The 27,797-nt window shown below is 42.0% G+C and overlaps 1 protein-coding gene and 1 long non-coding RNA gene across 9 annotated transcripts; both read right to left on the reverse strand.

The window, feature by feature from the left end:
• Window positions 1-3,567: 3,567 nt before the first annotated feature.
• On the reverse strand, window positions 3,568-8,273 carry LOC123398604. 8 transcript variants are annotated; one of them, XR_006610211.1, is made up of 8 exons: window positions 6,344-8,099; window positions 6,154-6,237; window positions 5,970-6,008; window positions 4,963-5,878; window positions 4,737-4,886; window positions 4,358-4,618; window positions 3,889-4,138; window positions 3,568-3,733 (listed from the first exon to the last, which is right to left on the reverse strand). It is a non-coding gene; the product is annotated as an uncharacterized LOC123398604 (long non-coding RNA). The 8 variants fall into 8 exon arrangements; XR_006610212.1 differs by lacking the exon at window positions 3,568-3,733 and adding an exon at window positions 8,106-8,273 and having other exon boundaries at window positions 3,942-4,138; window positions 6,344-7,944; XR_006610213.1 differs by lacking the exon at window positions 3,568-3,733 and having other exon boundaries at window positions 3,942-4,138; window positions 6,344-7,096; window positions 7,175-8,099.
• Window positions 8,274-19,481: 11,208 nt separating this feature from the next.
• Window positions 19,482-21,107, reverse strand: LOC123395589 (myb-related protein 306-like). Its single transcript, XM_045090609.1, has 3 exons — window positions 20,849-21,107; window positions 20,591-20,720; window positions 19,482-20,467 (listed from the first exon to the last, which is right to left on the reverse strand). The coding sequence occupies exons 1-3, from the start codon at window positions 20,979-20,981 to the stop codon at window positions 19,792-19,794; spliced, it is 939 nt and encodes a 312-aa protein (XP_044946544.1). The 5' UTR covers window positions 20,982-21,107; the 3' UTR covers window positions 19,482-19,791.
• Between the last annotated feature and the right edge of the window lie 6,690 nt (window positions 21,108-27,797).

The following is a 27,797-nucleotide window of genomic DNA, read 5'->3' on the forward strand; positions in this document are numbered from 1 at the left end:
AGATCCGCCATAAAAGATCAAAACAATTAGCGGGTTGGGAAGGCATCATTGCGCCATCATGAGCAAAGGTAAACTGAGACAACATCAAGAGCCCGAGGCTCACCACAACGGCAACCAGGGTCTTGAGCATGCAGGACGGAAACCATGCGAAGGACAGCCAAAGAGACGCACATGAAAATGAACACACCACCGTCAGCCCCAAACTGACCTCATCACCACCACCAAACACACCATCATGAACCATACGTAGCATCATGAGCCATCGTTTGGGCCTCCAAGATGACGCCTCGAAGGAGGTAGTGTTGTCAAGGACACAACACAGTCCATTCTTGCATCAAAGTTCATGTAGAAAAAAACATCGCCTTTTTCTTCTCTACCTAATAATAAAGCAAATAGTGTTTCTGGTCGTACGTCATTAAAATTGCCCCTGAAGTTGGCTTAAATTACCCACTATGCCATCCATAAGTGAAAAAGCGGTTTTGATTTTTTCTGTCAAAGCGGCCGTCACCTGCGGTTATTAATATCTGAGAACTAGAAGAATCACGAGCACGGGCGTTGCTTGGTGGCCAGAGCGCGTGTCTTCCACGGGGATGACCCAGGTTCGATCCTGGGATGCATCTTTTATCATCCCCTATTCTTTGTCTTTTTATAGCAACATGGGTTCATGGACCAGCCCATGTTTTATTATTTCAATATTTTTATTCTTTAAATTAGTTTGTAATTTTCTGAATTCCATTTTTTTTTTGAAAAAAATCTTCATGAAATCAAAGAATGTTTGGAAAATTTAAAAAAAGGCTTAAAAATCAGAAAATGTTCACGGATTCATAAAATGTTGATGGTTTTAAAAAACTGTTCGCATATTATTAAATAATTTACAAAATGTCTATGATTTTTTTTAAATGTTGAGAAAAACTATAAAAATACGAATTTCCAAATTTCTTCCCCATTTACAAAAAGGTCCATCGATTCTAAAAATGTTCACTGAGTGAAAAAAACTATCCATGCATTTTAGAAAAAAGATAAGTTTACATCAATTGACAAAACTTGATCACATGAACACTGATTTTCTCTTTTGATAGCAGCAAACACAAGTTCATGGGCCAGCCCATGTTTTATTAATTCATTTTTTTCTTATTTAAATTAATTCATGATTTCACAAAATTTCATATTTTTAGTTCTGAAAAAAAATGTTCATGAAACCATAGAATGTTTGGGAACTGAAACATAGGTTTGGGAAATAATAAAACATGCACGGTTTTAAAAAAAATGATGAACTTTAAAAATTGTTCACATATTATAAAATGATTCATAATTTTGAAAAATATATTCAACAAGTATAGAATGTTCATGATTTCTATAATGATCATTTATTCAAAACATATCCATGAATTCGAAGAAAATGTCTATGTAATAAAAAACAACATTGAGAAAAACTAAAAAAATCACGAATTTCAAAAATTATTCCCCAATTTTAAAAAGTTCATAGACTGTGCAAAAGGTTGTCCATGCATTTCAGAAAAAAAAAAAGATAAGTAAACATCAATCAACAAAATTTGATCACAGGAACATCATGACCATCATTAATGAGGATGGGAGAAAAGATAGGTGGCAACATGATGGGACACCGTGTTAAATAAAAAAATAGAGGATGCTCATATGTCGAGGTATTGAGTTATATTATACTTATTTGGCTATAACGTAATATTTTTGTCTCCCGTTGCAACGTACGGGCATATTTGCTAGTTCTTCCAAATAAAAGAACATTTGAATTCGAAACTTTGCAGATCAACGTCACACAATTTGTACCCACATACGTGTAGTATTAGTACCATACATGCATGCAAACAAAGAGGGCTTCATCCGTCCGTCCGTCCGTCACTGTCTGCATTCTGCAGCCGTGCTGTTGGTTCGCGCCTGGCCGTTATCGTGGCCTTTAAAGTTCGTTTACCCTTGTCCTGTCCGTTGCCGCCTCCCGCCTGCCCACACGCTGCCAGTGCCATTCCTCGCTGTCAAAACTATCAGCGCAGATACGCAAGGCTATGAACTTACGATGAAGCGGGTGCATGGCGGAGGCTGGATCCGAGGAACACGACGACAATGGCGACCTGTGACAAGAGCCGGCCGGGGGTCACCGGCTCTCCCAAACACAAACAGTTGTCGCACGAGTGACCAAAAGGCCGGATGGAACGGGACACGAAAGCGGTTCCAGGGAAAAGGAGAGGAAGATGAAAAGGAAAAGGCTGGCTGGCTGGGCTAGAGCTATTCATAGTGTGTATCTCTGCGAATTACTGCTATAATTGCTGTCGTGCTGCCCTTTTTATGCTGCTGTCGAGGCAGGCAGGTCCAAGCAGCCCACGCATCTAACTTTTCCTTCCACATAAATGTCCAAAATAAACATTCGTGTCGACCAGGCTACTCCCCCCCCAGTGATTTGATCATCTCCATTTAATTGGCTCCAAAATCAAGCCCACGAAAATGTAACTCTTTCAGGTCGGAGGCGTGCAGACTACACGATCTAGAACATTTCAGCCACTGAGGAAGCAATTAAGCAGAGGAAGCATGCATGTGAAATGGAGTTAGCTACTACAGTATTACTCCCTACATTCCTAAATATAAGTCTTTTAAGAGATTTCACTAGGGGTCTACATACGAAACAAAATGAATGAATCTATACTCTAAAATATGTCTATATACATCCGTATGAAGTCCACTAATGAAACCTCTAAAAAGACTTATATTTAGGAACGGAGGGAGTAGTACCTATGCTGTGTGCATGACATATTGACATGAACTAGAGCTTGCTTGGATGGTGCAAAGTCTTGGATTTGTAGAATAGGTATGTCTCTGCAAGTTCAGATGACACAAATCCGGGCAATGAGCTGACAAAAAGGAAGACACCCGGTGGTGGCCGGCCAAATGCCACTGTGGATTAAGAAGACAGATCCCACGGAAACTGTTTATAGCCAGGTGCAGTATATATCGATGGGAAAAAGTTTGGAGCCACAGCAGTTGACATGATCAGTGGCCATTGACAGATTCAGAGAAGCAATATGTAGATGCATAGATAGATAACATGAGCTTGCATGGATTACAATCAGGAGGAGGGAACAACCAAGACACCGGGGAGTAGACTAGAGATGCTCACTTTGAGTTATTAAGCATTTCAAATACAGGATTGCTAACAATTAATCATAGGGGCCCTAGAGCAGACATGATGCAACGGCAGCAGCAGCTTGACGATGGAGGAGGACGGCAGCGGCAGCAGCCTAGTCGCTGCTTGAAGAAGAAGACGAGGACGACGATGTGTCGGACTCGCAGTCCCATGCAACCTCGTAGACCTGCACCCTGTGGTGGAAGCTGCGATGGCAGCCGCAGGCTGAGCACTTGAGCGCGCCGAAGGTGCCCTCCTCACCCTCGGCGATGAACTCCCGGCAACCGTCCACGGCATAGCCCCCCGTGCTGGCGGCGTGGTTGCGGCGGCACTCGCCGTACCGCACGCCGCAGCAGCTGAACCGCACGATCGGCTCGCACCTCCTCAGGACCACCAGCCTCTTCATCACGAGGTGGCCTCTCTCTTGCCCTCTCTTCTTCCACTATGCTCCCAGCTACCTTGCTTCCAGTTCCAGCACAAACCAACCCCTATCCATCGCACCGCATATTTATAGACAACTTCCTTCCCCGGCGTCCTTGGCCTAGTGATACATCGTTTCCGACGGACAAAGTGCATGCTAACCTGCATAAACTCGACACATGATCACCCACTCATGCATGTGGAGACCTAATTGGGCTGGCTCAATTGATGGTCCAGCAAATTTCCACCTCACATTAGCAGGGGTGGGCAATTCTTGGGCCATTAAGGCAAACCTTAGATGAGACTGAGAGTCCTACCTTTCTGCCCTACCTCGTTCTCTGGGTGTGTGTTGTGTGCTCTTTTCCTCTCCTTTTCTTGGTTTCAAATAATTGGGGTGACCAGTTAAGGATACTTGAATCTTAAGAATCCCAAAGGAGTAGGCCCCTGCGACTGCGATCGAAAGGATATCATCAGCGTTGCATGCCAGCCTAGATATCTAACAAGGCAGGGTGTTGATTTCCTTTGCTCATTCTCTGCCCACCAGGCACCTGTTGCTCTACCCCATCCCTGTGCAAGTAGATTTCCTTTACTGTTTCAGCATGTGCCATAATGTTTGGACATGGATTTCTATATTGATTTAGACTCCTAAACAACAATTGGCCGAGTGTGATAGGGGAAAAGCTAAAAGGCCAATCATATGCAGCAAGAGAAGGGATCACAATCATGCAATCGACGCAAAGGTGAAAAAAAAATATCTTTTAACCAAGCACGCAACTATGTACTTACCCTTACGGGTTAGTGTCTCGGTATGGAAGGATAACGGTATAGGATGTCCTGAAACCAAAGATGGCTTAAACAAGTGATGACAGTCAGTCTACTTGGTTGAATACCTAAACGTACCAGAAGCATTCAGACATTGCCGTGCAGCCCAAAAATGCTATTACATGTAGGCTATGAATGGTCCCTGTTTGAGTGGGGTCCAAGGTCATCACGCCTTCACCTTTCTTAGGTGCTGCATCTACTTCAAAAAGCAGGGCTTTAAAACATCTGTCAGATCAAGAATACAAACCATCAATTTAATGATATTCAATAGTTTCGCAAGGATAGCATGCCTATTTTAATATGCGAAATCTTAGTGATGCAAAACATATGAAGGAGTCTCAACTTGACAAGCAAAGGGTACAAAGATTCATCTGTACAGTCAGCAACTCAGGAGTGCTAACTGCAGGGACATGTGAAGCCTATTAATTTTGTGCTTTCCATCCCAAGCTCAGATCCTGAGGCAGGAGAACATAACACCAAGAGAAATAACATCCTGGAGAAAAACAAATATCAAAGCTGCATTAGTGTGTAATGTGTAGATTTAAAAAACATTTGGATTTAGTGAAAACCTGCAGGGACATTCTGAGCTGACAAAGATAATCATCCAAGGGAAGATTCCTGCCAACTCCCTTTTTGCAGATTAGGCTTAGGTCATTCACAAAGCAATCACATCACCTTTCTTCAGAACAAGTGCAGAGTTCACATGGAACAACAAGAAGAAGCATGTGCATTCTTGTCCTAGGCAGCCTTCACCCTTTGAGAACTCAGTCTCAGGCAGCAATGCAAACCTCATACTGGAAATACCATGATACTGGATTATTTTGGAATGCCTGCACATGTCACATGAGATTAGACAACGGAAGCTTTTGCCTTTTCTTCTTAACTACCCAACCACAGAAGAGCTTGAGTGTTAGAGACATCATTTCCCTCGTACTGATGTGACTAACAACACACGATGCCATGCTCCTATGTTTTCGATATTTCACTAATATAGGATGTTTTCGATATTTCAATATGGACTACATACGGACTGGAATGAGTGAACAAATACACTAAAACATGTCTATATACATCTAATTCACAAAAAAGTTAGAACATCTTATATTTGTGAACCGAGGGAGTAGTTATGTGCTGGTGTAACTTTGCTTCAGTAAATTTGCTTGACTAATTCGAATTTTAGTTGTAGATACAAACTCCCTGTCATCATATCACCTTCACAAAGAAACTAGATACGTCTTACAGATATATTTGCAGCCCAGTCACTGGATGGTATTTTATGGGGGAAACTAGACAGAAAAGTGGGTAAGGGAGATGGAAAGCATGTACGATCAGAGCTAGCAACTAGCTCAAATATTAAATTAATCACAGAAAGTAGCAGTGTGCTCATAGATCACTGTTCAGCTGCCTTAGGCTTTTTTTTCTTTCAAATCAACCTTTGACCAAGTGAATAAAGGATGCATTGTGCCAATGGTCAAGTATATAGACCTGTGTGACACATGAAACATCATATAAGTTCGCGATAAATAAAACAGTGACATATGCACTCAAAAGCAGAGCCGCTCAATGATCTGGTTACCTTATTAAATTACCTTGATAGGACAAGCAAACAACAGACCTACGATTCCATAGCTAATTAGTTTAAAATGTCCAGGAAAAAGAAATCAGTTTCAGGTAAACCAAGATCGTCTAAATATGAAAACCATATGCAGTAGAACATTCAACGTTACAGACTGCAGCAACTTGGAAACTGAATTTTTTACCTGTAATATACGGTAGCAGGAAAAGAAAGGTTAAGAATCAGCCGTAAGATGATTCTCGCATCATGGTTCATGAATCCTTTCCATCTGCCAACAAAAAGTGCTTCAGCATTTACCTCATGAATACAAAGGACCAAAACATCCATGATAGCGCTGATTGACTGTCCTGATGGAAGATAAAGTGTTTATGTACCTCAGTAGTTGAATAGAGAGGCTCCACCTTTGACCCCGTGCCCTGGAAAAGGCTGGCCAATTTGCAGTTACGCCAAACCATTGGGCTATTTACGTTTTTGAACTACATCCAAATAATATTACCAAGATAAACTATTAACATAAAAACCATGATCAAGTGATCATTTAGAAATTTTCAGACATATCAACTATGCAAACAACTTTTTAGAGCAGGGGGTTTAACTGTTACAAGAATATATTTTCAGCAAGCATGCTGCATGCAACGCAGCTGTGTATTGTTCAATTTCAAAAGAAAACAAACCCAAGAAATCCTTTATTGGCAAGACCAAAACTACAAAGGGGTAGAGTCATGCACAAATTCATCAACAGTTAAAAAAGTGAAGCAACCAATGATGAAAATATGCATGCTGTGACCCATTAGCATTTAGCAAACATCAAGCAGCATAAGGCAAAGTTGAAGTTCTAAGCTCAGCATTGATATAGGGTAAAATAATATGACTTGGGCTCTCAAAGAGTAAACATAATATGTCATCTGTAAGAATTTACTCCAACCGACTAATGATTCGCTTTGTTTTGAATTTCATTAGGTTTATGCAATGCTAGACCAGCCAGGGACTATCTCTCCTGGTGGCATTTCTTGAAGATGAAGAAGAACCTGAGCAGGCACCCTGAGAACGCTGTGCCTTGAACACAGGAAGGTGGCCCATGAGCACACATACTCAGCTAGCCATACCAGAGGAGATACTCGGTCCCACTGTATGCAATACAAATAAGATCCTTTATATTCCGAGCTTCTGAAATAATCACTTATTGCAATTTGTTATATCCTGACCTTGTTGATTAAGAACAATAGAACTATAGAAGTGTTGGAAACTGCATATGCAGCGATGACATCTTCTTGCTCAAATGTTCAATATTACTCCCTCTGTCCCATAATATAAGATGCTATTACAACCAATATGCGAGTATATCTGTTGTAATAACATCTTAAGGAACAAGGAGCACTGCTGGATAATTCAGAGGAACATCTGCATCTAGATACTGAGGTTATGCTCGTAATTCTGAACCTGAAGGAAAGAAATTGTGACGAACTATGTTCCATTGCTAACATAATATGATTATTGCATACACCAAATCACTATGATGTAAAATATACCCTCTCCGTCCCAAAAAATTTGTCTTAGATTTGTCTAGATACGGATGTATCTAGAAGCGTTTTAGTGTTAAATACATCCGTATCAACAAATCTAAGACAAGCTTTTTGGGACAGAGACAATACTTGACATTGATTAGATGTGAATCTCAATAGCCAAATAGATGAATTCGGGCTATAAATAGCTAGGGGAAAATACTTGTCTGTTTCTCCTGAAACAAGTCTAGAATGTCAGAACACATGGAAGCCTGTAAAGAAAATTTCTTGATCGCTTCACCCAAGGATATATGGTAAGTCACAATTTACATAGCATAGTATACAGTACCATCTAACAACTTCATAGGAGTGCAAACGCTTGTCCATTCCATAGCATGCTAGCATCGAATACTGTAGCCCTTAGTGGTTCAGACATTCAGTCAGGCTCAGATATGAATCTTCAGGCACCACATCTTATAGAAGAACAGAAAAAATGAGACAAGGGAACGACGCACTGAGTTCTTCAGCAACCAACTGTTTGCGCGAACGGCGCAGAGCGGAGAAAATATATGGCGATTTCTCTTTTAATGATATATATCTGAACGGGTGTAGCCACCCAAAATTAGGAACATACCCGCGTGGGAAGAAGGGCGTGGACAGGGAGAAGAGTTGGCGGCTGGCTCTGGTCACCTAGAGGCTAGCGCCGCCGGCGTCGCCAGTGCCGGAGATCTTTCATTCAGATAAGCCATTGCCGGAGACGGGGGCAGGAGGATGGGGATTTGTTTTATTTTTTTTTACAGAAAAGAAGATGGGTTTGAATTGGTGGGGGTGGGCTGACATGGCTGGTGATGGGATTTCTTGGGCTGACATGCGCAATAGTTTCTGGTCGGATGGATCGTGGCCCGGACTACTTTCCAGCTTTCCTATGGCCTAAAGGCAATGTGCAATGACCCCTCGAAAAATAATATATCATTCTCATTTTGCGTCTCTGTCATTTTCCTTATTGCATCTCTTTTTTTGAAGTTAATTGTACAGAAATATCATAATTAAGGCATTATAAGCATATTGGTATTAAGATTGATAATTTTTACATGTCAGTGTAAGTCTGGGGCAAGACGTTACAAAAAGATCTAAATCGAATATAAATATGTATTGATGGTGTATCTGACCAACGAGTGCCGATGTGGCAAGTATTTTCAGAAAACCCGCTTTATTTATATGTAATCATATAAATGCCTTTTATATCACAGGAAAAAAAAATCTTGTGAAAGATTTTGTTTTGTTCGTAATTTATGAACACCCAATTGGACTCTTTTGAAAGTTTTCATTGAATTGGACAACTAAACAAAAGAAACATAAACTGGGCGTTGGCAGGAATCTGATCGATGGGGCCCATCTGTCAGGTGCCGATGCGACAAGTTTTTTTTTTGCAAAACCCCCCCTTGATTTATACAAAATTATATAAATGTCCTTTATTTCGCAGAAAAAAGATCTTGTGAAAGAAATTTTTTTGTTCACAATTTCTGAAGTCCGAATCAGACTTTTTTGAAGCAGCGCCCTAGGCACCGCGCCACAGAGGCACTTCAGTCACATAACCAGCAAGGTTACTTTTATACTAGCACAAACATGCTGGGCCGGTTGGTTGGGCCCAGCGAGGTGTACCTGAATTACTATTAAAAAATTATATGGAACTATTAAAATACACAACTATTTAGAAGTATGCAAATTATACATTGCAAGGCTGCGGGAATTACAAATATTGTGTATCCTTATTATATTATTCAAATACATAAAACTAAAAAAAGTATATGTCCAACAAACATTTTTTATTTTGAATTACTCATATATTGATTGTACTTTTTTTAATACACAGTTACTTAAAAGTTTCTGACATGTACTAAAAATATTTTTGTAATCATAATTAATTTTTGAAATAAACTAAATTTTTTCAAATTTTATTAAAAAACCCCGATGTGTTTCTTCAAATTCAAAATGATTTTACACAATAATTTTTAAAGTTGTTCATCATATATTAAGAAAATTACTTATAATTGTAGATACCATTGTGTAATCAACTATTAAAAAATTCATTCATAATATCTACCTTTTTATGAATATTTTTAAAAATATAGATTGTCAAACCAAATCATGTATTAATAAAGTATTCACCATAAATTATAAAAACTTCACTGTGCATTATTTAAAATGTTCATCATATCTTAAAAATATTCAACATATGTTATAAAAATTGTTAATTTGCATTTGAAATATGTTAAACGTGCTTTACCAAAAATTCATTATATTAAAAAATGTTCATCGTTTGTAAGAGAACTAGGCAACGAATGAACCCGAGTAAAATGCAAAATGAAAAAATAAAGCAGGCTTTGCTGGGCCCAATTACCAGCCCATCATTTATTAGTTAAAAAAAGAGAACGCGTGTTGTATAACGTGAGCGCCTTTGTGACCCGTTGGCTAGGGCGCCACTCCTCCAAACGGAGGTCGCGGGTTTGATTCATGTTGACGCCCAATTTCGACAGACAGGCCCCATTGGTCAGATACACCGTCAATACATATTTATATGCTCATTGAATGTTGGATAATTAAAATGAAGAGAGATGATGGCTTGCACCTTTTCAATGCATTTTTTTTACTTCACTCAATAATTTATCCTAAAGTTTTTATATGCACACTTTTCACCGGACGGAGGAAGCAGATCGGTTTCTAACGGCCTACCTCAGACTTGGTATCGACATGTAAAATTTATCAATCTTGGTACCAATCCGCATGTAATGACCTGATTATGATACTTTCGTGCAATTAACTCTTTTTTATCCTAAAAAAATCTGTTTTACTTTGTTACAAATTTCACTAGAAGTATAAATCATTTTTTCAAGGAAGAAATCATGTTAAACATAATAAAAATAGGATGTGGCTAGATCTCAGTCTAGATTTAACCAAGTCTCAATCATGTGATAGAACATATAAAAAAGAAATAAAAACTTAAAATGAAAAATTTGCATGGATCTCCACTAAGATCCCATGAATATTTCATGGACTGAAACTTCGACCGAGATTTAGCAATCCAGATAGAAATTACATTGAGGTTCATGGACAACTGAGCGGCTACTGCCGCCGCCAGCCAAGCCACATACTTATAACATTTTGTATCTACTCCCTCCGTTACTAAATATTTATCTCTTTAGAGATTTCACTACGAACTACATACAAATGTATATATACATAATTTAAAATATAGATTCACTCATTTTGTTTCGTATGTGGTCCATAGTTGAATCTTTGAAAAGAGAAATATTTAGGAACGAAGGAAGTATATGATGAAACTTCATGATATGTAGAACTATGCATTGTTCTGCCGTTGAGTTAAGAATATCATGCCACGTTAATTCAGGGGAAGCGTGTTGAAAGTACAAGAAGTGAGCATGTCTCAAAAAACGATGGATCATTTTATTTCCATGTCTCTACGTGCAAATTGCAGAGAAGAACATATGTATCGATATACATGACGATGCATGCAACCGGGCTGGGAACCACACGTTTTTGTCTGGCGACGTCAACGTGGATCGCAAGAAAGAAAGAAAAAACGTGGACAGACAAGCATGAGCGCGAAAACGCAGACAACCTTTTCGCGAGATGACATGCATGCATGCTGCCGACCACGCGGAATCAATCGCTAGTTTGCTACTACTACTACCATGCATGACGCTCCGTATATGTGTGTGTAGTAGCAACGGAAAAACAACTCTTGCGAGTTGCGACGGAAGAAAACAAGAAACGAGACGACATTAACTCTGGATCGATCATCGCGAGTTGCAATCCATCGTGCTATTGTGTGCGTACGTACGCACGCTCAGGGCCGGTTGCGATCATGGGCGCCCATACGTGCACCTATCTCTTGAGGCCGACCTGTGCTACAGCTCTAGCGCACATGAACGGGGCACTGACCACACGCGGCCGGGAGAAGCAAAATTAACGGCCGCCTCGTCAACTTGATCGACCCCGCACGGCCGGGCGCACACGCATTTCCGCGTGAAAAAGAAGCTAGGCTCTGCTATGTTTTGCATGCCATGCTAGCTATATATGCGGCCCATGAAATAGACATGCATACTTCAGAGTATGTGGATATACATATATGTCACGTTGTCACTGTACTAATACCATGCACCTAGGCTGCCTAGCTAGCTGAGTAGCTACCACGAACTGGTCGATTCGACCGATCGATATCCTATCCTTGTATGTATGCGGACGCCTTACGTGCTGCTCATGCAATGCAACGTACCGCAACGCGTCGTGGTACGTACGTGCATGGTCGACGCTCCGTTTAATCGATCGGTAGATCGAATAATAACATTGCATGGTACGATTTCAAAATCGTGCTCGCGCGTCCCATATGTGCAGAGGGAGTGCGCGCACCTAGTACGGCGGCTCGGCTAGTGCACTCTCCCTCCGTTCCTAAATATAAGACTTTTTAAAGATTGCACTATAAACTACATACAAATGTACATAGACATATTTTAGAGTATAAATTCATTCATTTTCCTTCGTGTGTAGTTTCCTAATAAAATTTCTAAAATGTCTTATATTTTGAAACGGAGGGAGTATATCTCTAACCCGGCCCCAGACCTGTTGAGACGGAGTGCTTGACACATCTTGACGTCGGCCCTTGCTTGGTTAATTAACCTCTTGATCATCATGCCATGCCATGCCCGTACGTACGTACGCTCGTGCGATCGACGTCAACTCATTCCAGGACCGCTCGGCTGGCTAGCTGTACGTACGTCTTCAACCACGATCGAACGACCGGACGAGTCCTGTGTGAAAGATCGCCTGGCAATGAAGAAGAAGTTGCGGGAGGACGTTTCTTATTTTCACACCTCCGATCGCACGTACGCGCGCTGGCATTTGCGTCGGCAATAAGCTGCTAGTAGGAGCGTTCTGAGCTGAGCAGTGGCCACAACGGCGGCGCTTTCAGGTCAGGGTCGGGGTCGATCCATCAAGCAGGGCATATATATATATATATATATATATATATATATATATATATATATATATATATATATATATATATATATATATATATATATATATATATATATATATACTACTCCCTCCATTCCTAAATATAAGTTTTTTTAAGGGTTCTACTAGTGGACTACATACGAATGTATATAGACATACTATAGAGTATATATTCATTCATTTTTCTTCGTATGTAAACCCTTAGTGAATTCTCTTAAAAGACTTATATTTAGGAACGGAGGAAGTATATTGCATTAACTCGATCGATCGGTTTCGCGAGAGGCGGGAATAACGTAGCCCTTCCGACATCTCTCCATGTCACTCTACTCTCTACGAGTCTACATTAAGGAGTACATCAACTCATCATGCATGCATCTCGATCGGAGGTGATATTGATCAACTCGACCGCAGTTAAATGTAAGATCATGTGGCGTCGACTGCATGCAAACGTAGAACTGAAAGATCAACGGGCTAATCAACTCATGATGCGTACAAGTACATTTTCGCTTGGGGCCCTCCTGTGCCTGAGTGAAGTTGAATTGTGGGCGAGTTAGGGGCAGGCAGGCCGATCAATCCCTCTGTAGCGAGGGGTCTAATTCCCCACATGCTCACCATTACTGCCCATCACTAATGAGTTAATCTACGCACATGCCCTTGTCCGGACGGCGCACGCCAATGCAAGGGATATAACACAACAACACAGCAACGAATAATGAGGATGATAATAATACGTTACGTTACGTACGCATTCATATGCCTTGCAGCGAGAAATAGCTGTGTGTGTGCCCCGAATATACATTCTGATGCCACGACGCACTGCGCGTACGTTGCAAGGCCAGCGTGTGCGTACGTACGTACGTGCTGCAATGCGTGGATGGCCTGGCTACTGGCTTCGACCTGCAATCCTGCCATTGCATGCAGCCTTAATGCATGTCCTACAAGTTAGTTAGTCATGTCGATTAAGCAAGCAAGTGCGGTATATATGCTGAACTGAAGAAGCTCTATGGGACTGTGGTACGGCCAGAATTAGGCGCTGCAACCTTGGTTAAGTACAAAGCAAAGCATGCTCCTGGTCTCAAGGACAGATGTCACAAGCGTGTGCTCTGCTCTCTCCTAGCTAGGTCCATCTTTACTTTACAGCTGGGTTGAGAGAGAGGAGAGGGCAAGGAGCTACAGCTACTACAGGAGGAGGAGGAGGAGGAGGAGGAGGAGGAGGAGGAGGAGGGGGCAGCATATGCATGGAGATGGAGCTGATAATCTCTATTGTATCTAGCAGCAGCCTAGCCTAGCCTAGCTTGCCAATAAGAGCATGGTTAATAGTATAGCCAACTGCTGGCTATAAGCAGTCTTATAGCCCATCTTATAGCCAGCTTGTACAATAGTTAGCTATAGAAGAGTACTATTTTTATCATATATGACCCACCTTTCATTCTCACAAAGCACCTAGGAGCACGTGCTAGAGCTGGCTCTTCACGAAGAGCCCGCTTCCCTTCTCTCTCTTCTTCTCTCTCATCCAACTCAGCAAAAATATAGTATTTTAATCCTTACAGCCTGCTGACTGTACCTTATTGTACTTGCTCTAAGTCCCCTCACATGTGCAGTGGTGGAGGGCACGCATTTACGCCCTTGTTTTCCTTTTCTCTCGGGCATTCAATTCGCGCACTCTGAGTTCCGCTGCCACTTTTTGTTTATCATCTCCCTGCCTAGGCACTGCCCTGCTGCCTTGCCCCTCCATCTATCCCGATCTTCATCTCTTCATGCATGCATGCACCTAGCTCATCGACCGATCCTTCTCCTCTGACCATGACGCATCACGGGTCAAATTTTGTCTACCTCTACTCTAAACAAATGCTACAGTATATGAGAGTCAAATTTTCTTCAGTAGTAAACTATTGCCACTGTTCGACCATGTGCTCCTTCTCCATGCAAACTATATATACGTACGTACACTGAAATTCTAGAGTGTGCTCGAAGTCTCTTCCTCTCGGTATTGTATACAGGTACTACGTATAATGGAGGTACATTGGTCAGTTTACTGCCCGGGCAAGGCAATGGCGTTCACATGCATGCATGCCCTGCCAAGCCCACAGACTAAAGAACTCGTCCATTAACCTTTTGCTGTGAGGTCATGGCTTGCATATGAGTGAGATGAGAGGGCCAGTTCTAGTTAATTTACACTACCCGTATAGTATAAAGTAGTGAGAGGGAAAGCATTTTTATTATTAGGATGGCGTGGTGCATGCAGACTGCAGAGATGCAGGTATCAAGGGCAGTGCCCTTGCATGCATAGCAGCCGGGAGAGAAACGGAAAAGGTCAATGCAGCGCCGGGATGGCTTTACTGCTCCAGGACGCACCGGCATTTAACGCCGCTCCCTCGCCGGCCGGCCGGCCGTGCGTTTCCAAGGCGCCTGCAGAAGTTTCTTTGCTCCTTCGTTATTAACTGAAACCTTTTTCTACTCCGACGACAGGCATACTCGCACCGGTGAAGCTACGCGCACGTCGTCCAAAAGAAATCTAGACAAGCTTTATCCAACGGTCAGCCGAACAAACCTGGGACTGTGTCGGCAAGACCTGTTGAGGTCTTAGAGCATGGTTAATAGTATAGCCAACTGCTGGCTATAAGCAGTCTTATAGCTACCTTGTACAATAGTTGATTATAAAAGAGTATTATTTTTATTATATATGATCCACCTTTCATTCTCACAAAACACCTAGGAGCACGTGCTAGAGCTGACTCTTCACGAAGAGCCCGCTTTCCTTCTCTCTCCTCTTCTCTCTCATCCAACTCAGCAAAAATATAGTATTTTAATCCTTACAGCCTGCTGACTTTACCTTATTGTACTTGCTCTTAGTCATCGTTACGGGGTTAGGGCCGTGCCGTATTTTTTTCCCTTCTATTGTAATGCACGGTCTCTTTTGCTGGTATTGTTCAAATCCGTATGAGTGTACCATGCCTTATGTTGGACAATACAGAACTGTCGAAATGATATTTTGTTTAGCAAAGTGAGGATATCCACTGGTTTTGAGTTTATTCGCGAGGTTACACGCTGGATCATGTGGCCCTTACTTCAGTATACAGAGGCTCAGTATCGTCTGAACTCTGGGTGCGGCCACTTGGTGATGGTAGCACGAGCTATATTCAGTCGATTCAATGATGACTTGATAATATGATTATTAATGCATAACAAGAAGCATCAAGGATAGATATACAATAGATAGGGGGTGATTTCAATATTGTTAGATGGGCTGATGAAAAGAACAATGATAATTTTGAAGGCAGATGGTCATTTTTGTTCGATACTATAATAGAGAGCCTAGACCTAAGGGAGATAGAACTCTCGGGTCAGAAATTCACATGGGTCAGAACTCTCGGCTTGGTAATATGATTATTAATGCATAACAAGAAGCATCAAGGATAGATATACAATGAATAGACATCTGATCTCCGCATAGCTATAACGTATACAGTCAACACATACATTCACACTTCCAAGTAGCAAAGTCAAACAAGACCGAAGCTATGGCATGATGAAGTAAAAAGTAAAACCCCGAAGTGATCAAAATAATGATCGACAAGTTACAACAACAATCATATTGGCTCTAATTAATCATTTCTTGACATCACGGAAAATGAAGCATCACTTGATAACCCATTCCTGAAATATTTGGACATAGGAGGTCACTGGACATGTTTTAATTCAAGTTTCTTGTTTACCCGGAGAGAGTGACTCTATCTGTTTAGTGTTCGAACGTGCAGGTATAAAGAAATTACAATATATGCATACACTCAATTATTCATTCATTATTCGAATGCTAACACTAGTGCATGATTAGTTCCAGCTATTGTCAACAAAGAAACCTCTTGGATGATTTTTTTTAGGTGGAATCTGCCAACTAGGTGATCCTAGTCAGAATCGAAGATGGGACATTATCTCCGTCAATTTAACACAAAACATGTTTGAGATGTATCAGGATGATTATTTTCGTGAAACCGTTTGGATGTATCAGGATGATAACGAAATGGTACATTATCGCTGATGTATTATCCCAAAACCTGTTCGAGACGTATCTCCGATGTTTATTCCCGTAGAACATTTTGAGATAAGCTCAGTTTCTTAGACCCTTTCGGATTTGTGATCGACAACGATATGCGTGAGATGATTCTCCATTTGACTCGTCCGTGATAACGGGACACGCGACGAGCCTGCGATTCTCTCTCAAAGAAGGCCAAGTTCCTGACTAAGCATGTGCGTGTCTCCGATGAAGGACCGTGCAGAGAGCGTATGCAATGCTTCATTGTGACCTAAATGAAAAGACATTAATTATAACTAGTAAGGTACGCTACCCCCCAAAGGATATCATGGTTCATGCTTCAACACAAGGGGAACAACAGAGCAATTACTTTGACCGTATTCATAGCCGAACTAGCTAGTGTAACAGTGCGAGCTTTTCATGATGAGCTACTACCACCACCATCAGATGCAGCAAGGGGGCGCATTGGAGCTTAACTCTAGTGCAAGATTCCATGGCTCAGCCTGTCACAGATCGCCGTCATAAAGGGAAGAAAAATTAGGTCAAGTGTCTTCTTAATTAGTTTTCATAAGAGCTGGTTGAATATATACATGATGCTGTTTGAATTAACTGAAGGAATCACTTAATTAAAAACAGATCACATGTATATGAGATTCTACATCCATGTGGGATCGTAGACGTAATTTGCAAGTCGAAATGGCATTTCTTTCCCCTTAAAAGTCACTTGTAGTGTAGCTACATGTCAGGTAAGTAAATCATATTGTGTACTCTGCGCAAACAGAGCGAGAGTTACAATAGGGCCTCTTGGTAACGCTACAAAGGATTCACTTGTAGGCGAAGAATCGGATATACCATGATAATGTATCCAACGTAGATTAAAACACACGAGAATAAACAATATATTCAGGTACTACAACTGTTATGAGATATGATTCATGTAGCCTCTAGTGTCAGCACTCCGATTAGTATTAACACGTTATTTCGAAAGCGGTTAAACGGAGTTGAGCCAAGTAGCGTGGGACATAGTCAGATAGAAGTATGTGCATTACTTTGAACTATATAAAACTGCAGAAATGACATGATATTTAACAGACAAACTTTTATTAAATTTTTGCCGGGTCATTTATAGTTACTAGTACATGGTCGTTACTCAATCTCGCGATAGCTAAGGAGCTTATAACTATTGGATGCAACCGATAGAGGATGATAGCATGGGATACTTACAATCGGTTTGGATAACAGTTTAATAATGGACTAGGTGTTTAGTCATCTTGACCTATTGCTCGCCGGTTGTGACACTTTTCCCCCATTATTATACTCTTTCTCACTTGTGAGCTTGTACCGAACGGCATACATTTCATTTAATAATATGATTGCATGCATCACTCAGATGCAGAGGCCGGAGACAATCCTCCTTTGTAAAGAAAATCTAGGTACAATTGCTACGGTGGTTGACGATTTTAGGAGCTCATATCTAGGTTGTCTGGTTGCAACACATGACAAATGCAATATTTTCTTGTAGGGTTGAGGAGTGCATGCCATGGTAAATTAGTAATCATATAAATGATTTTTATGGGAGTTTGGACTCGGTGAAAATTATCTTGTAATTAAGTGCACACTACACATTGGTGGCCCATAAGAAAAATTCCTAAGGCCTATAATCCTACAAACCAAACAATGTTTATACTGAAAGTTCCAAAGGATCAAAACCCTAAATGTCTCTGAAATTTATTTGAATCAAGGAGGTCCCTGAACAGTAACTTATATATTTGACATTTTTCGTAAAATATCGCTCTCTCTCTCTCACACATACGCACCCACGCACACACGCGCACGCGCGCGCGCACACACACATACACACACACACAAATGTAAAACGATATGTAAGACACATGTTCCATATGTATGGAGTGGTACATCATATGGAATTAGCTAGTAATGTGGTCCTTTCTGTTTCAAAAACAGAAATGCTTGTTCTCATATGGGCACACATGTGACGGCGTTGAGCAGTATTCTATTGCACTTTGAGATACATATGACATTTTTATTCAATAAATACTTAAATAGGATACCAAATTCATCCTCGGACACATATTGAGCAAATATTTACCTAAAATCATAAGAGGACAAGTTCCGTAAATGTCTTATTCAGACTAGCACCAAAAATAATATATCTGTGAGTTTAACTGTGATTTTTTTCATTATCAAATAAAATATTTGTTTAACTATCCATGTCCCTAAAAGAATTCAATATATCAGTTGAAGTAAAGAAAGGATCCGGTACAACATGTGGTTTTCAAGCATTAAATTGCATGAAATAAATGCATGACAGCTCTATGTCTAGTTGAGTCAAATATGAAAGGAAAAGATTTGAGCATATAGTATACTACTAGTACGATTTTAATGTGGCAAATCTTCCAGAAACCAGATGTTAAAATTTGGGAACTTCAGGCCTTCCACTCATTTTGATATGTTAAATATTACAGAAATTGCAAACATGCATGATTCACAAATGAGATCCCGGTTTAGATTGAACCTTTTTTGTTGTTGGGGGACTTGGCTCTGCTTTTGGTAACCTCATGGAATGACCTCACATTTTTCTAAGCTATTAAACTTATCTTTACGAAATTATTCAAAACTAAATTTTTCGATAACAGGTTCACATGATGCATCTGGTCTTGGAAACAAAATATTTTTTAGAAATCAATTAAACCTCCACTTAACTGCATAGGATCAGCGACAATTAAACTCTAAACAAATACTCCCTCCGTCCCAAAATAAATGTCTTAAGCTTAGTACAATTTTGTATTAGAGCTAGTATAAAGTTGAGACAGTTATTTTGGGACAGAGGGAGTACATGAACACAAGATATGAAATGATTTATCTTAGCTCGACAGGGTGGAACGATTATAGTGAGGTAAAATTAACATATGAAGAGTATACTCTAAGTAAATATTTATAAATTAAGCATCTATATAGATCTTTCTTTTATAAGATGTACATTCCTTTCTTTATCCCTCCTGCACGATCCATGCATGCATGATCAGTTTCAAACCCTAATTAACATCGGAAAGAGCAACTACTTAAAATCTAGAACGATTAAGCAAACTGGATCGACACCCAGCTCGATCTAAGCCCCGGCCTTTTCTTGTTTCTGCTCAGCTACCCGATCGGCGGCGATCACGCCGTTCTTAAATTCTTGTTCTTGCTCTAGTCGATCAATTCCCGGTTGGTACGCGCGCGCCGTACTTTAGAAGAACTCACTGGGGTCCCCTAGTGGCACCACGTCGTCCATGAGTCCCGCCTCGCCGTGGCCCATGCCGTCGTCCAGCAGCCAGTTCTCCAGCATGGAGAACGCCGGCGGGGCTCCGCCGGCGCCGGCGCCCGCCAGCTTGCTCGTCTCGGTCGAGCCCTCGGGGGTCTGCGCTGCTGCCGCCCCGGCCGCGCCGCCGCTGTGGCTGGCCGACGCGGACGCCGCGCCGTCCCAGGAGCACTGCGGCTGCTGGCGGGTCGTCGCCGTGGTGGAGGAGGTGGACCCCGACGCCTCCGGCCCCTTGCTGCTGCTCCCGGGGCGCATCCAGCCCTCCAGTAGGCGCGCGATGTTGTCCGCGCTGGACGCGTACGTCGTCACCGACCCCGGAGGCGTCGGCAGCGCCGGCACCGCCATCGCGGTGGGCTGTGAGGGCTCTAGAGAGAGCGCGTCGCGCAGGGCCTGCCTCGCAGTGTGGATGTCCGTCTGCAGCCGGCGCTCCCACTGCCCTTTGGGGGCGGCCGCCTTGGTGACGCCGGCGCCCTCCGAGCCGCCGTCGTGCCCACCCCCACCGGCGTCCTGCATCTTCTTGAGCTTCTTCTTGAGGTGGGTGTTCCAGTAGTTCTTGATGTCGTTATCCGTCCTCTCGGGCAAGTAGGACGCTATCGCCGCCCAACTGCGCATGGCGTCAACCGCAAGCTCATATCAGCAATTCTGTACTCTCTCTACGTCCACGGAAGAAACAAACAAACAACGAGACGGAAATTAAGGAAAGAGATGAGTTGGAAGCTATCATCACCGGTTGCCGAGGAGCGCCTGGAGGTGGACGATGAGCTTCTCCTCCTGGTCGTTGAAGTTGCCGCGCTTGATCCCCGGCCGGAGGTAGTTGGTCCACCGAAGCCGGCAGCTCTTGCTGCACCGCATCAGCCCTGCAACACCCCCCCAAATCAACAAAGGCTCGTCAATTCCAATTCCAGTTCACCTGCACACAAGATCGGGTCCCGAATTCCCGATCCATGCACGATCCATGACCCCTTGGGTATCCCGCCGTGCGTACCGGTGTTGGTCGGCACGGCGCGCCAGTTCCCGGGGCCGTGCTCCTGGATGTAGGAGACGAGCATGAGGTCCTCCTCCGGCGTCCAGGGCCCCTTCTTGACGCCCATCTTGTCGCAGCACGGAGGCCTCCCCATGGCGCCGCCGCCGCGTTCTCAGCTCCCACGGTGGCCGGCCGGGTTGGTGATGAAAAGTATCTTCTTGGCGCTGGCTAGGCACAGCACAGCACAGCACAGCACAGATGGACGCAGGGACTGGGCCGGTGCAATTAAGCGGATGAGGTAAAAGTGGGGGGGTGGGGGCTAGTGCTATATATAAGCCGTGGCGTAGCCTTGGGCTGGCTGGGCTTGTTGGGGGAGAAGGGAAGGAGAAATGCTAGCTACCACCACACTCACACTGTCTACTGAGGTTTGACCTGGAGTAGAATGCTGAGCTAATACACTGCGACGTGACCTCGACACATGTTACAGCAACATGTAGTAGTGGTACTACACATGCACACGAAAACGAGAAGGGGGAGCAGCGCAGCCACGCAGCAGCTGCGGGCCGTCAGCTGAATTATTGTAACCCCGCTGAGTGAATCTGGTGATGGGTTTGGTATAGTACTTTGCTGCTTCAGGATATCTGCCATTTTGGTTTCCCTCATCAATGACTACACTTGAAAAATGTGGAGTAAGTTGTGCTCTATCTTGCTACAGATGGATTTTAAATGATTAGTATTGGTTGTGTGGTGTGTCCTTTTTGTGTGAGGAATTAAATGTGAAGATTACTTTTGGTTGGGTAATTGATCACTGCATCTAGGTTAGTATCTCCAGTTCACAAACCATAGGTATTTAAAATCATATAGGCAGTCAAATTTCTACGAATGTGACTGCACAAATGTCAAAACATCATCATTTTTTTACCTGAAACGAGGAGTAAAAGTTCTCTCAATGGTCAGAAATTGTGGTGCAGCGTATCTGGTTAAGGGATGTGAAATATACACCTACAAAAATATACGAGTTAGTAGAATCCAAACAATCTGAATCGCCCATCCAATTCTAATCTGACGGCTCATGATAGTTAGGTCCATTGAAATCATCCTTAGTCCATGATAGATTTTTTTTAGTTGTTAATTCATGATAAATGATTTAGATTGATTATATTGCGACATTTTTAAACACATTAAATATGTTTTGCAACTTTCATGTTTCTACCTAATAAATTTATGGTTTGTATATCAAACTAATATGTAGTGTTTTTTATGATTTGACAACTTAGAATTTTTGTTTTGAAAAAAATAACTTAGAATTTTCTTCTTAGTAAAAAATGAGTTCGGTCAATAATAAGTTAGATCGGCATTTGATGTATGATGTGCAAACTTGCATTGCACATACATGATTGTTAGTAATGATAAATATGCGCGTATTAATCTGGTGTAATCAGAAATTGTTAGTTGTGCATATACATAGGACCTAAATTGTTAGTATACTATCAAAACAATAAATGAAAAATAAAAGTATACATTGTTAATTGTGAATATTTTTCCGTGAGAAATGCACATGCACCATGTGCTTATCTGGTTAATGATTTTTCGCTGTCATTATCTGATTAATTATACTACTAATATACTCATTGTTGTGTATTTGAGAATATTCATCGTCGTATATTTGAAAATAATAATGCATATATTCACTGTCGTGTATTCAAAATAAACGTGCATATATTCATTGACGATTATTAGAAAATAATAATGCATATATTCATTGCCGTATATTCCAAAATCTTCAATACTTTAATAATCATGCATATATTCATTGCCGTATATTCCAAAATCTTCAATACTCTAATAATCATGCATATATTAATTGCCGTGTATCCGAAAATAATAACCTGTGCTTTTTTTTGTTGGCGTCTCTTGTTATCCTAAAATGTTTTAAGTTCGAATTTGACCTTTCTTTGATCTCTGTAATATACAGGAAAGCTTTGAATAGGAAGTAGCACACATTTTTTGGTCAGAGTAGCATGCTAGCACAAAAAAAAACTGCAATACATAGAAAGGTAAATAATGCATGTCGGCTTATAAAATAAAAACGTGCCAGCAAACCAATACTATTACTGCAGATGATTTTGTTTTTGAAGTTCAGTCATCTCCTATTTATTCATAAAAGGCTGGAATCTCTGCCGAAACAATGTTCAAAATACAATCAGGAGGTTCATGCAACCAAACCTTACATAAATCAGTAGACACTCCTACCTTAGCTAACGCATGTGCTGCACTGTTTGCTGAGCGACGAGGCCTCCTCGATCAAAGGTGCGCCCCAGCATCGAAATCTCTATCCCTGCTCTGTAGCTTGCCGACTATCTCTTTGCAGTCCATCTCAATATGCAAGTTACTGCAACTCCTTGGTGATTTTTACTTTTTTAGTAATCTTATTTGAATTTGACCCATTCATTCGCACTGCAAAATTTACGTGGCCAGCAGCTGAATACATGATTAAGATGTGCATTAACACTGGAGTGCTAATTAATTAGTAAGTTAACTCATAACAACCATGCTTACTTTCTTAATTAAAACGATGGTGACTACCAGAATGCTATTTACCACATATGTGCAACCGATGTATTATGTATATCAAATGGTTCTCTTGCAAACAATGACCTTATTTTCAAACTTACAAGTGAACTTATATTACAGTATGAGTTATCAAGATCTACAAGAAACATCAAGTCTATTAATTTTAAGTCTATTATGTGGCTTGATTTAGTATTTTGGCAGGAACATTTTTAATTAGGATTAGGCTGTTAATCTTAGTATATTGTAATTATTATATTATACTTTTTACAATATTTGAATCTAAGGCACACAGACGTGGCAAAAGTTTCTGGCAGTGCGTAATGAGTTCCCAATAGAGGACAGCAAGGTGCATTAAATAGGATGGGGTTGGCTAAAGTCAGCTTGATTGGAGTGAACCGGGCCGCAAGCATTTATTTTCTGAAGCCATCTTCGTCTCTCACACATTTTTTCCGGGGCTAACAGTAAAAATAAATAATAGTATACTTCAGAAAATATAATTTTTCTCATAAATTTTTAAGGCCTGTATTTTTCTTGGTTCTTTGGAAAACACAGAGTAATTGAAATATAGACGCGTGTGTGCATGCGGAAGACACATGGCCTGTACCGATGTGAGGCATATTTCTATTGAGTCAGTTTTGGTGATTGATGATAATGTATTTATGAATTAATTATGTACATTAAGCCTTTTAGATATTTTATTATATGACACAAAATGATTCTCACCCCTCGATGGATTAGAGTGAAGACGATTTCTTTCCTGTGTTTCAATGGACTTGAGTCGTAGGAAAACCGTACTACTAAGAGGGGGCACACATAAAAATGGTTTGGGTGGAATCATACACATTCTTTCACACCCATGTTCCTCTCCCGCATCTTTGGAGCTCCAACTTTGTCTTTATTCTCTTTCGAAAAGAACCAAGCGGTAGTACCGCTGCCAACTACCGGTTAGAAACCGCCTACTCTGACACGAAAAATGTCGAGACCCAGAAGACAGCGGTATAGCCCACGACACTAGGCAAGGGTACTACCGCCTATAAGAGGTACTACCGCTGCCCAGGGCGGTACTACAACGGATAAGAGGTAGTACCGCTCCTGACAACGGTAGTACCGCTGTGGCGGAACTACCTCTGCTCCTCCTTCTTCTTTGCGCGTGTGTGGCTGGTTGTGCCGCCCCAACGGTAATACCGCCCTCAGGAGCGATAGTACCACTTATGTGCGGCTGAGTGAGGATAATGGTTGGATTTGTTCCCCCACTATATAAAGTGGTATTGTTTGCCAAGAAGACCACCTCTCCTAAACCTAAGCTCCATTGTTCCTCCAAGCTGCATTTATTCCCGATCTCTCTCCCTAGCCAACACAACGTGTTGATCTTTTAGGGTTTGCTTGAGAGGGCCTTAATCTACACTTCCACCAAGAGAAATTTGACTCCCTCACTAATCCCTTGCGGATCTTGTTACTCTTGGGTGTTTGAGCACCCTACACAGTGAGGTCACCTTGGAGACACAATCCATTATGGTGAAGCTTTATGGTATTGTTGGGAGCCTCCAATTAAGTTGTGGAGATTGCCCCAACCTTGTTTGTAAAGGTTCGATCACCGCATTTTAAGTGCACCACTAGTGAAATCACGACATCTCGCATTGTGTGAGGGTGTGAGGAGAATACAGTGACCATAGTGGCTTCTTGAGGAGCATTGTGCCTCCACACCGCTCCAACAGAGACGTACTTCCCCTCAAAGGGAAGGAACTTCGGTAACACATCTTTGTCTCCACCGGTTCCACTTGTGGTTATCTCTTAACTTTACTTTGCGCAATCTTTACTTGTGTTGTATTACTTTGCTTGCTTGTTGTGGTTGTTGTTGGCATCTTATAGGTTGTTCACCTAGTTGCATATGTAGAAAGCCTATTTGTTGCTAAACCTAATTTGTTGAAGAAAAGTAAAAATTGGTAGTTGCCTATTCACCCCCTTTAGTCAACCATTTCGATCCTTTCAATTGGTACTAGAACTACGTCTCTTTATTAAGGATTTTACCACCCAAAGAGTATGGTTGACGATGGAGATACATTTGTGGAGTTACCCGAGGTCGAGGGTGTGAACACGGTTTCACGTGAGGATTTAAATGAGGCAATTGCCTCACTTATATCTTATGTGGCGACCGAGGTCAAATCCTTGTTCAAAGAATTTCTTGATGGGCTCAAATTGTCTACCCGATGTGTTGCGAGTGGTTAACCCCACTACCTTGGATTCAGATGCCAACTTCGGTAAGGAGGGGGCTAGTAGTACTAAGAATAAGTTGCCTCAAGGAAAGAGTGGGGCGGATACCTTTCCCTCGGTTCCCCCTCCTGTGGTCTATGGAGGACCGGTCCACCCGTCGCATATTATCAACCTCGGTCCTCCTCCTAAACTTGTGAAGAATGATTCTTCTAATTGGGTTTTTTCATGTGATGTCTCATTTGAATCATAGCTCAACACAACTTTGGCGAATCATTGATCAAGGGTACTACCCACATGATCAAAGCAACCTCACCCCAAGAGAAGAGGCCGACAATCAACTCAACCACTTCGCATTGTTCATTCTTCAGTCTGTTGTCCCCATGGAGGATCTTTCTCACTTGCGTCCCTTCACTCATGCAAAGAAATGTTGGGAACACATTGTCTCCATGTATAAGGGAAGCTCGAGTATTCGACGGTCCAACTTTGAGGTGGTTCTTGATGAGGCTGATGAGTTTGTGATGCTTGATGATGATTACCTTCGTGAGCTTTACCGGAGAGTGACAACTCTTGCTGTCGCTCTTCAATATCATGGGTGTAAGGATACGGATGACAATTGGATCAAGCGTAAGTTTCCCAAGGCCATCATGCCATTCAAGAGGGCCATGTCCTCCGTTACCCGGCAAAGACTGTACTTTCACTCCTTGTCCTCAAGCAATGTGTTGGATGAATTTATTGCCATGAACATATTGAACAAGACCGCCGACAACGCTCTAGCTCATGTCCAACAAACAAGGAAATCCACACCCAACCTAACTTTGAAGGCCAAGGCTATTTTAGAGTAAGAAGAAGAATAAGATGAGTGTTGTCCCGAAGACACCAAATATGCTTACCGCGAGCACATGGAGCTTGCGTCAAGGCAATTTTGGGGCAACAAGAGAAACTCAAGGCCCAACTTCTCCAAGAACAATTCAAGTGGGTCAAAGGGAATGCAACGTGTGAGGAGTTGTTATAATTATGGAAATGTGAGTCACTTTGTGGTGGATTGTTCGTATGAGAAGAGGAAAGACAATGGTGGCGAGCTCATCCGCAAATACAAAGCCAAGTCCTTCCCCAACAAGAACAACTTCCCCAAGAAGGTGACTCAAAATATGTTGGTGGCTCAAGAAGAGTACTTATCCAATGCTGCTGCTGCTGATGATGAAGATGCAAGTGGTGAAGTAATGCCGATGGCCACGCTGGCCATTGCAACCTCCTCTCCAACTAACGTGTCTCTCTTCGACTCCCCCAACGAGGGCAGCATTACCAAGTGCCTTATGGACAAGGCATACAATAAGGTAACCTCCAACATCAAAACAACCATTTCCACTACCCCTTCTTCTACGGATAGTGGAGATGAAAAAGAGGAGGTAAAAGTTGAGGAAAATTCCTTTGATAAATTCTTGAGAAAAATCATCAAGGGTGAGACCAAGAAGCATTTTGTTGGTCTCTTGGAACAACTAGGTGCGGCTAGTGATCTCATTGATTCTCATGAAGAGACCATATCTAAATAAGAGGGGCACAGTCGTGACTATGTCGATGAGATAGGCGATCTTTCCATTGCTCTTGAGGAAGAGTTTGTTGGAAATATGCCCTAGAGGCAATAATAAATTGTTTATTATTATATTTACTTGTTGTCGGGACCCCGATCCTAGGTCATAAGAACCCAGCCTGTAACACATCACACCACTTTGCGGCCTCACGGACGGTAAACTCCACGGCCGCCACCTTACCTTGGCCAGGACCGTTTGCGTCTTTTGGCTCACGTATATGAATGTGTCGCTAGCGTTCAAACGACAAGAACCCGGGTCGACAAGACTAGTTATAAACCCAAGCGGTACATCCGTACAGGGACATGCATACATAACCCAGCAAGGCAGGTGTCGGTCATCAGCGTGTGTAGACGAGTCGTAGCGAGCTACAAGGACTCCATTACACCGCGTGGCATTTCCCCGAGGGGACAGACACAACAACAAAGAAGGATACATGCCGGTCAATCAATGTGTTCCGAGCAGTAGCAAGCTACCAAGGCCCGATGGAAACACAAGGAGGCATTTCCCTGTAAAGAGTACTACTAAAGGCAAACAACTAGGTGTCGAATCCCACACATATAATGCATTTCAAACATACACACATTATGCACGATATG

This window comes from Hordeum vulgare, chromosome 5H (genome assembly GCF_904849725.1).
Source record: "Hordeum vulgare subsp. vulgare chromosome 5H, MorexV3_pseudomolecules_assembly, whole genome shotgun sequence".
In the NCBI taxonomy this organism is placed as follows: Eukaryota; Viridiplantae; Streptophyta; class Magnoliopsida; order Poales; family Poaceae; genus Hordeum; species Hordeum vulgare.

What these genes read in the sequence shown, in the direction of transcription:
- LOC123395589 (XM_045090609.1), bottom strand. Translation starts at nt 20,981, where the DNA reads ATGGGGAGGCCTCCGTGCTGCGACAAGATGGGCGTCAAGAAGGGGCCC. An exon ending in CGCCGTGCCGACCAACACCG is followed by an intron (nt 20,721 to 20,848) that starts GTACGCACGGCG and finishes GGGGTGTTGCAG; the next exon opens with GGCTGATGCGGTGCAGCAAG. An exon ending in CAGGCGCTCCTCGGCAACCG is followed by an intron (nt 20,468 to 20,590) that starts GTGATGATAGCT and finishes CGCCATGCGCAG; the next exon opens with TTGGGCGGCGATAGCGTCCT.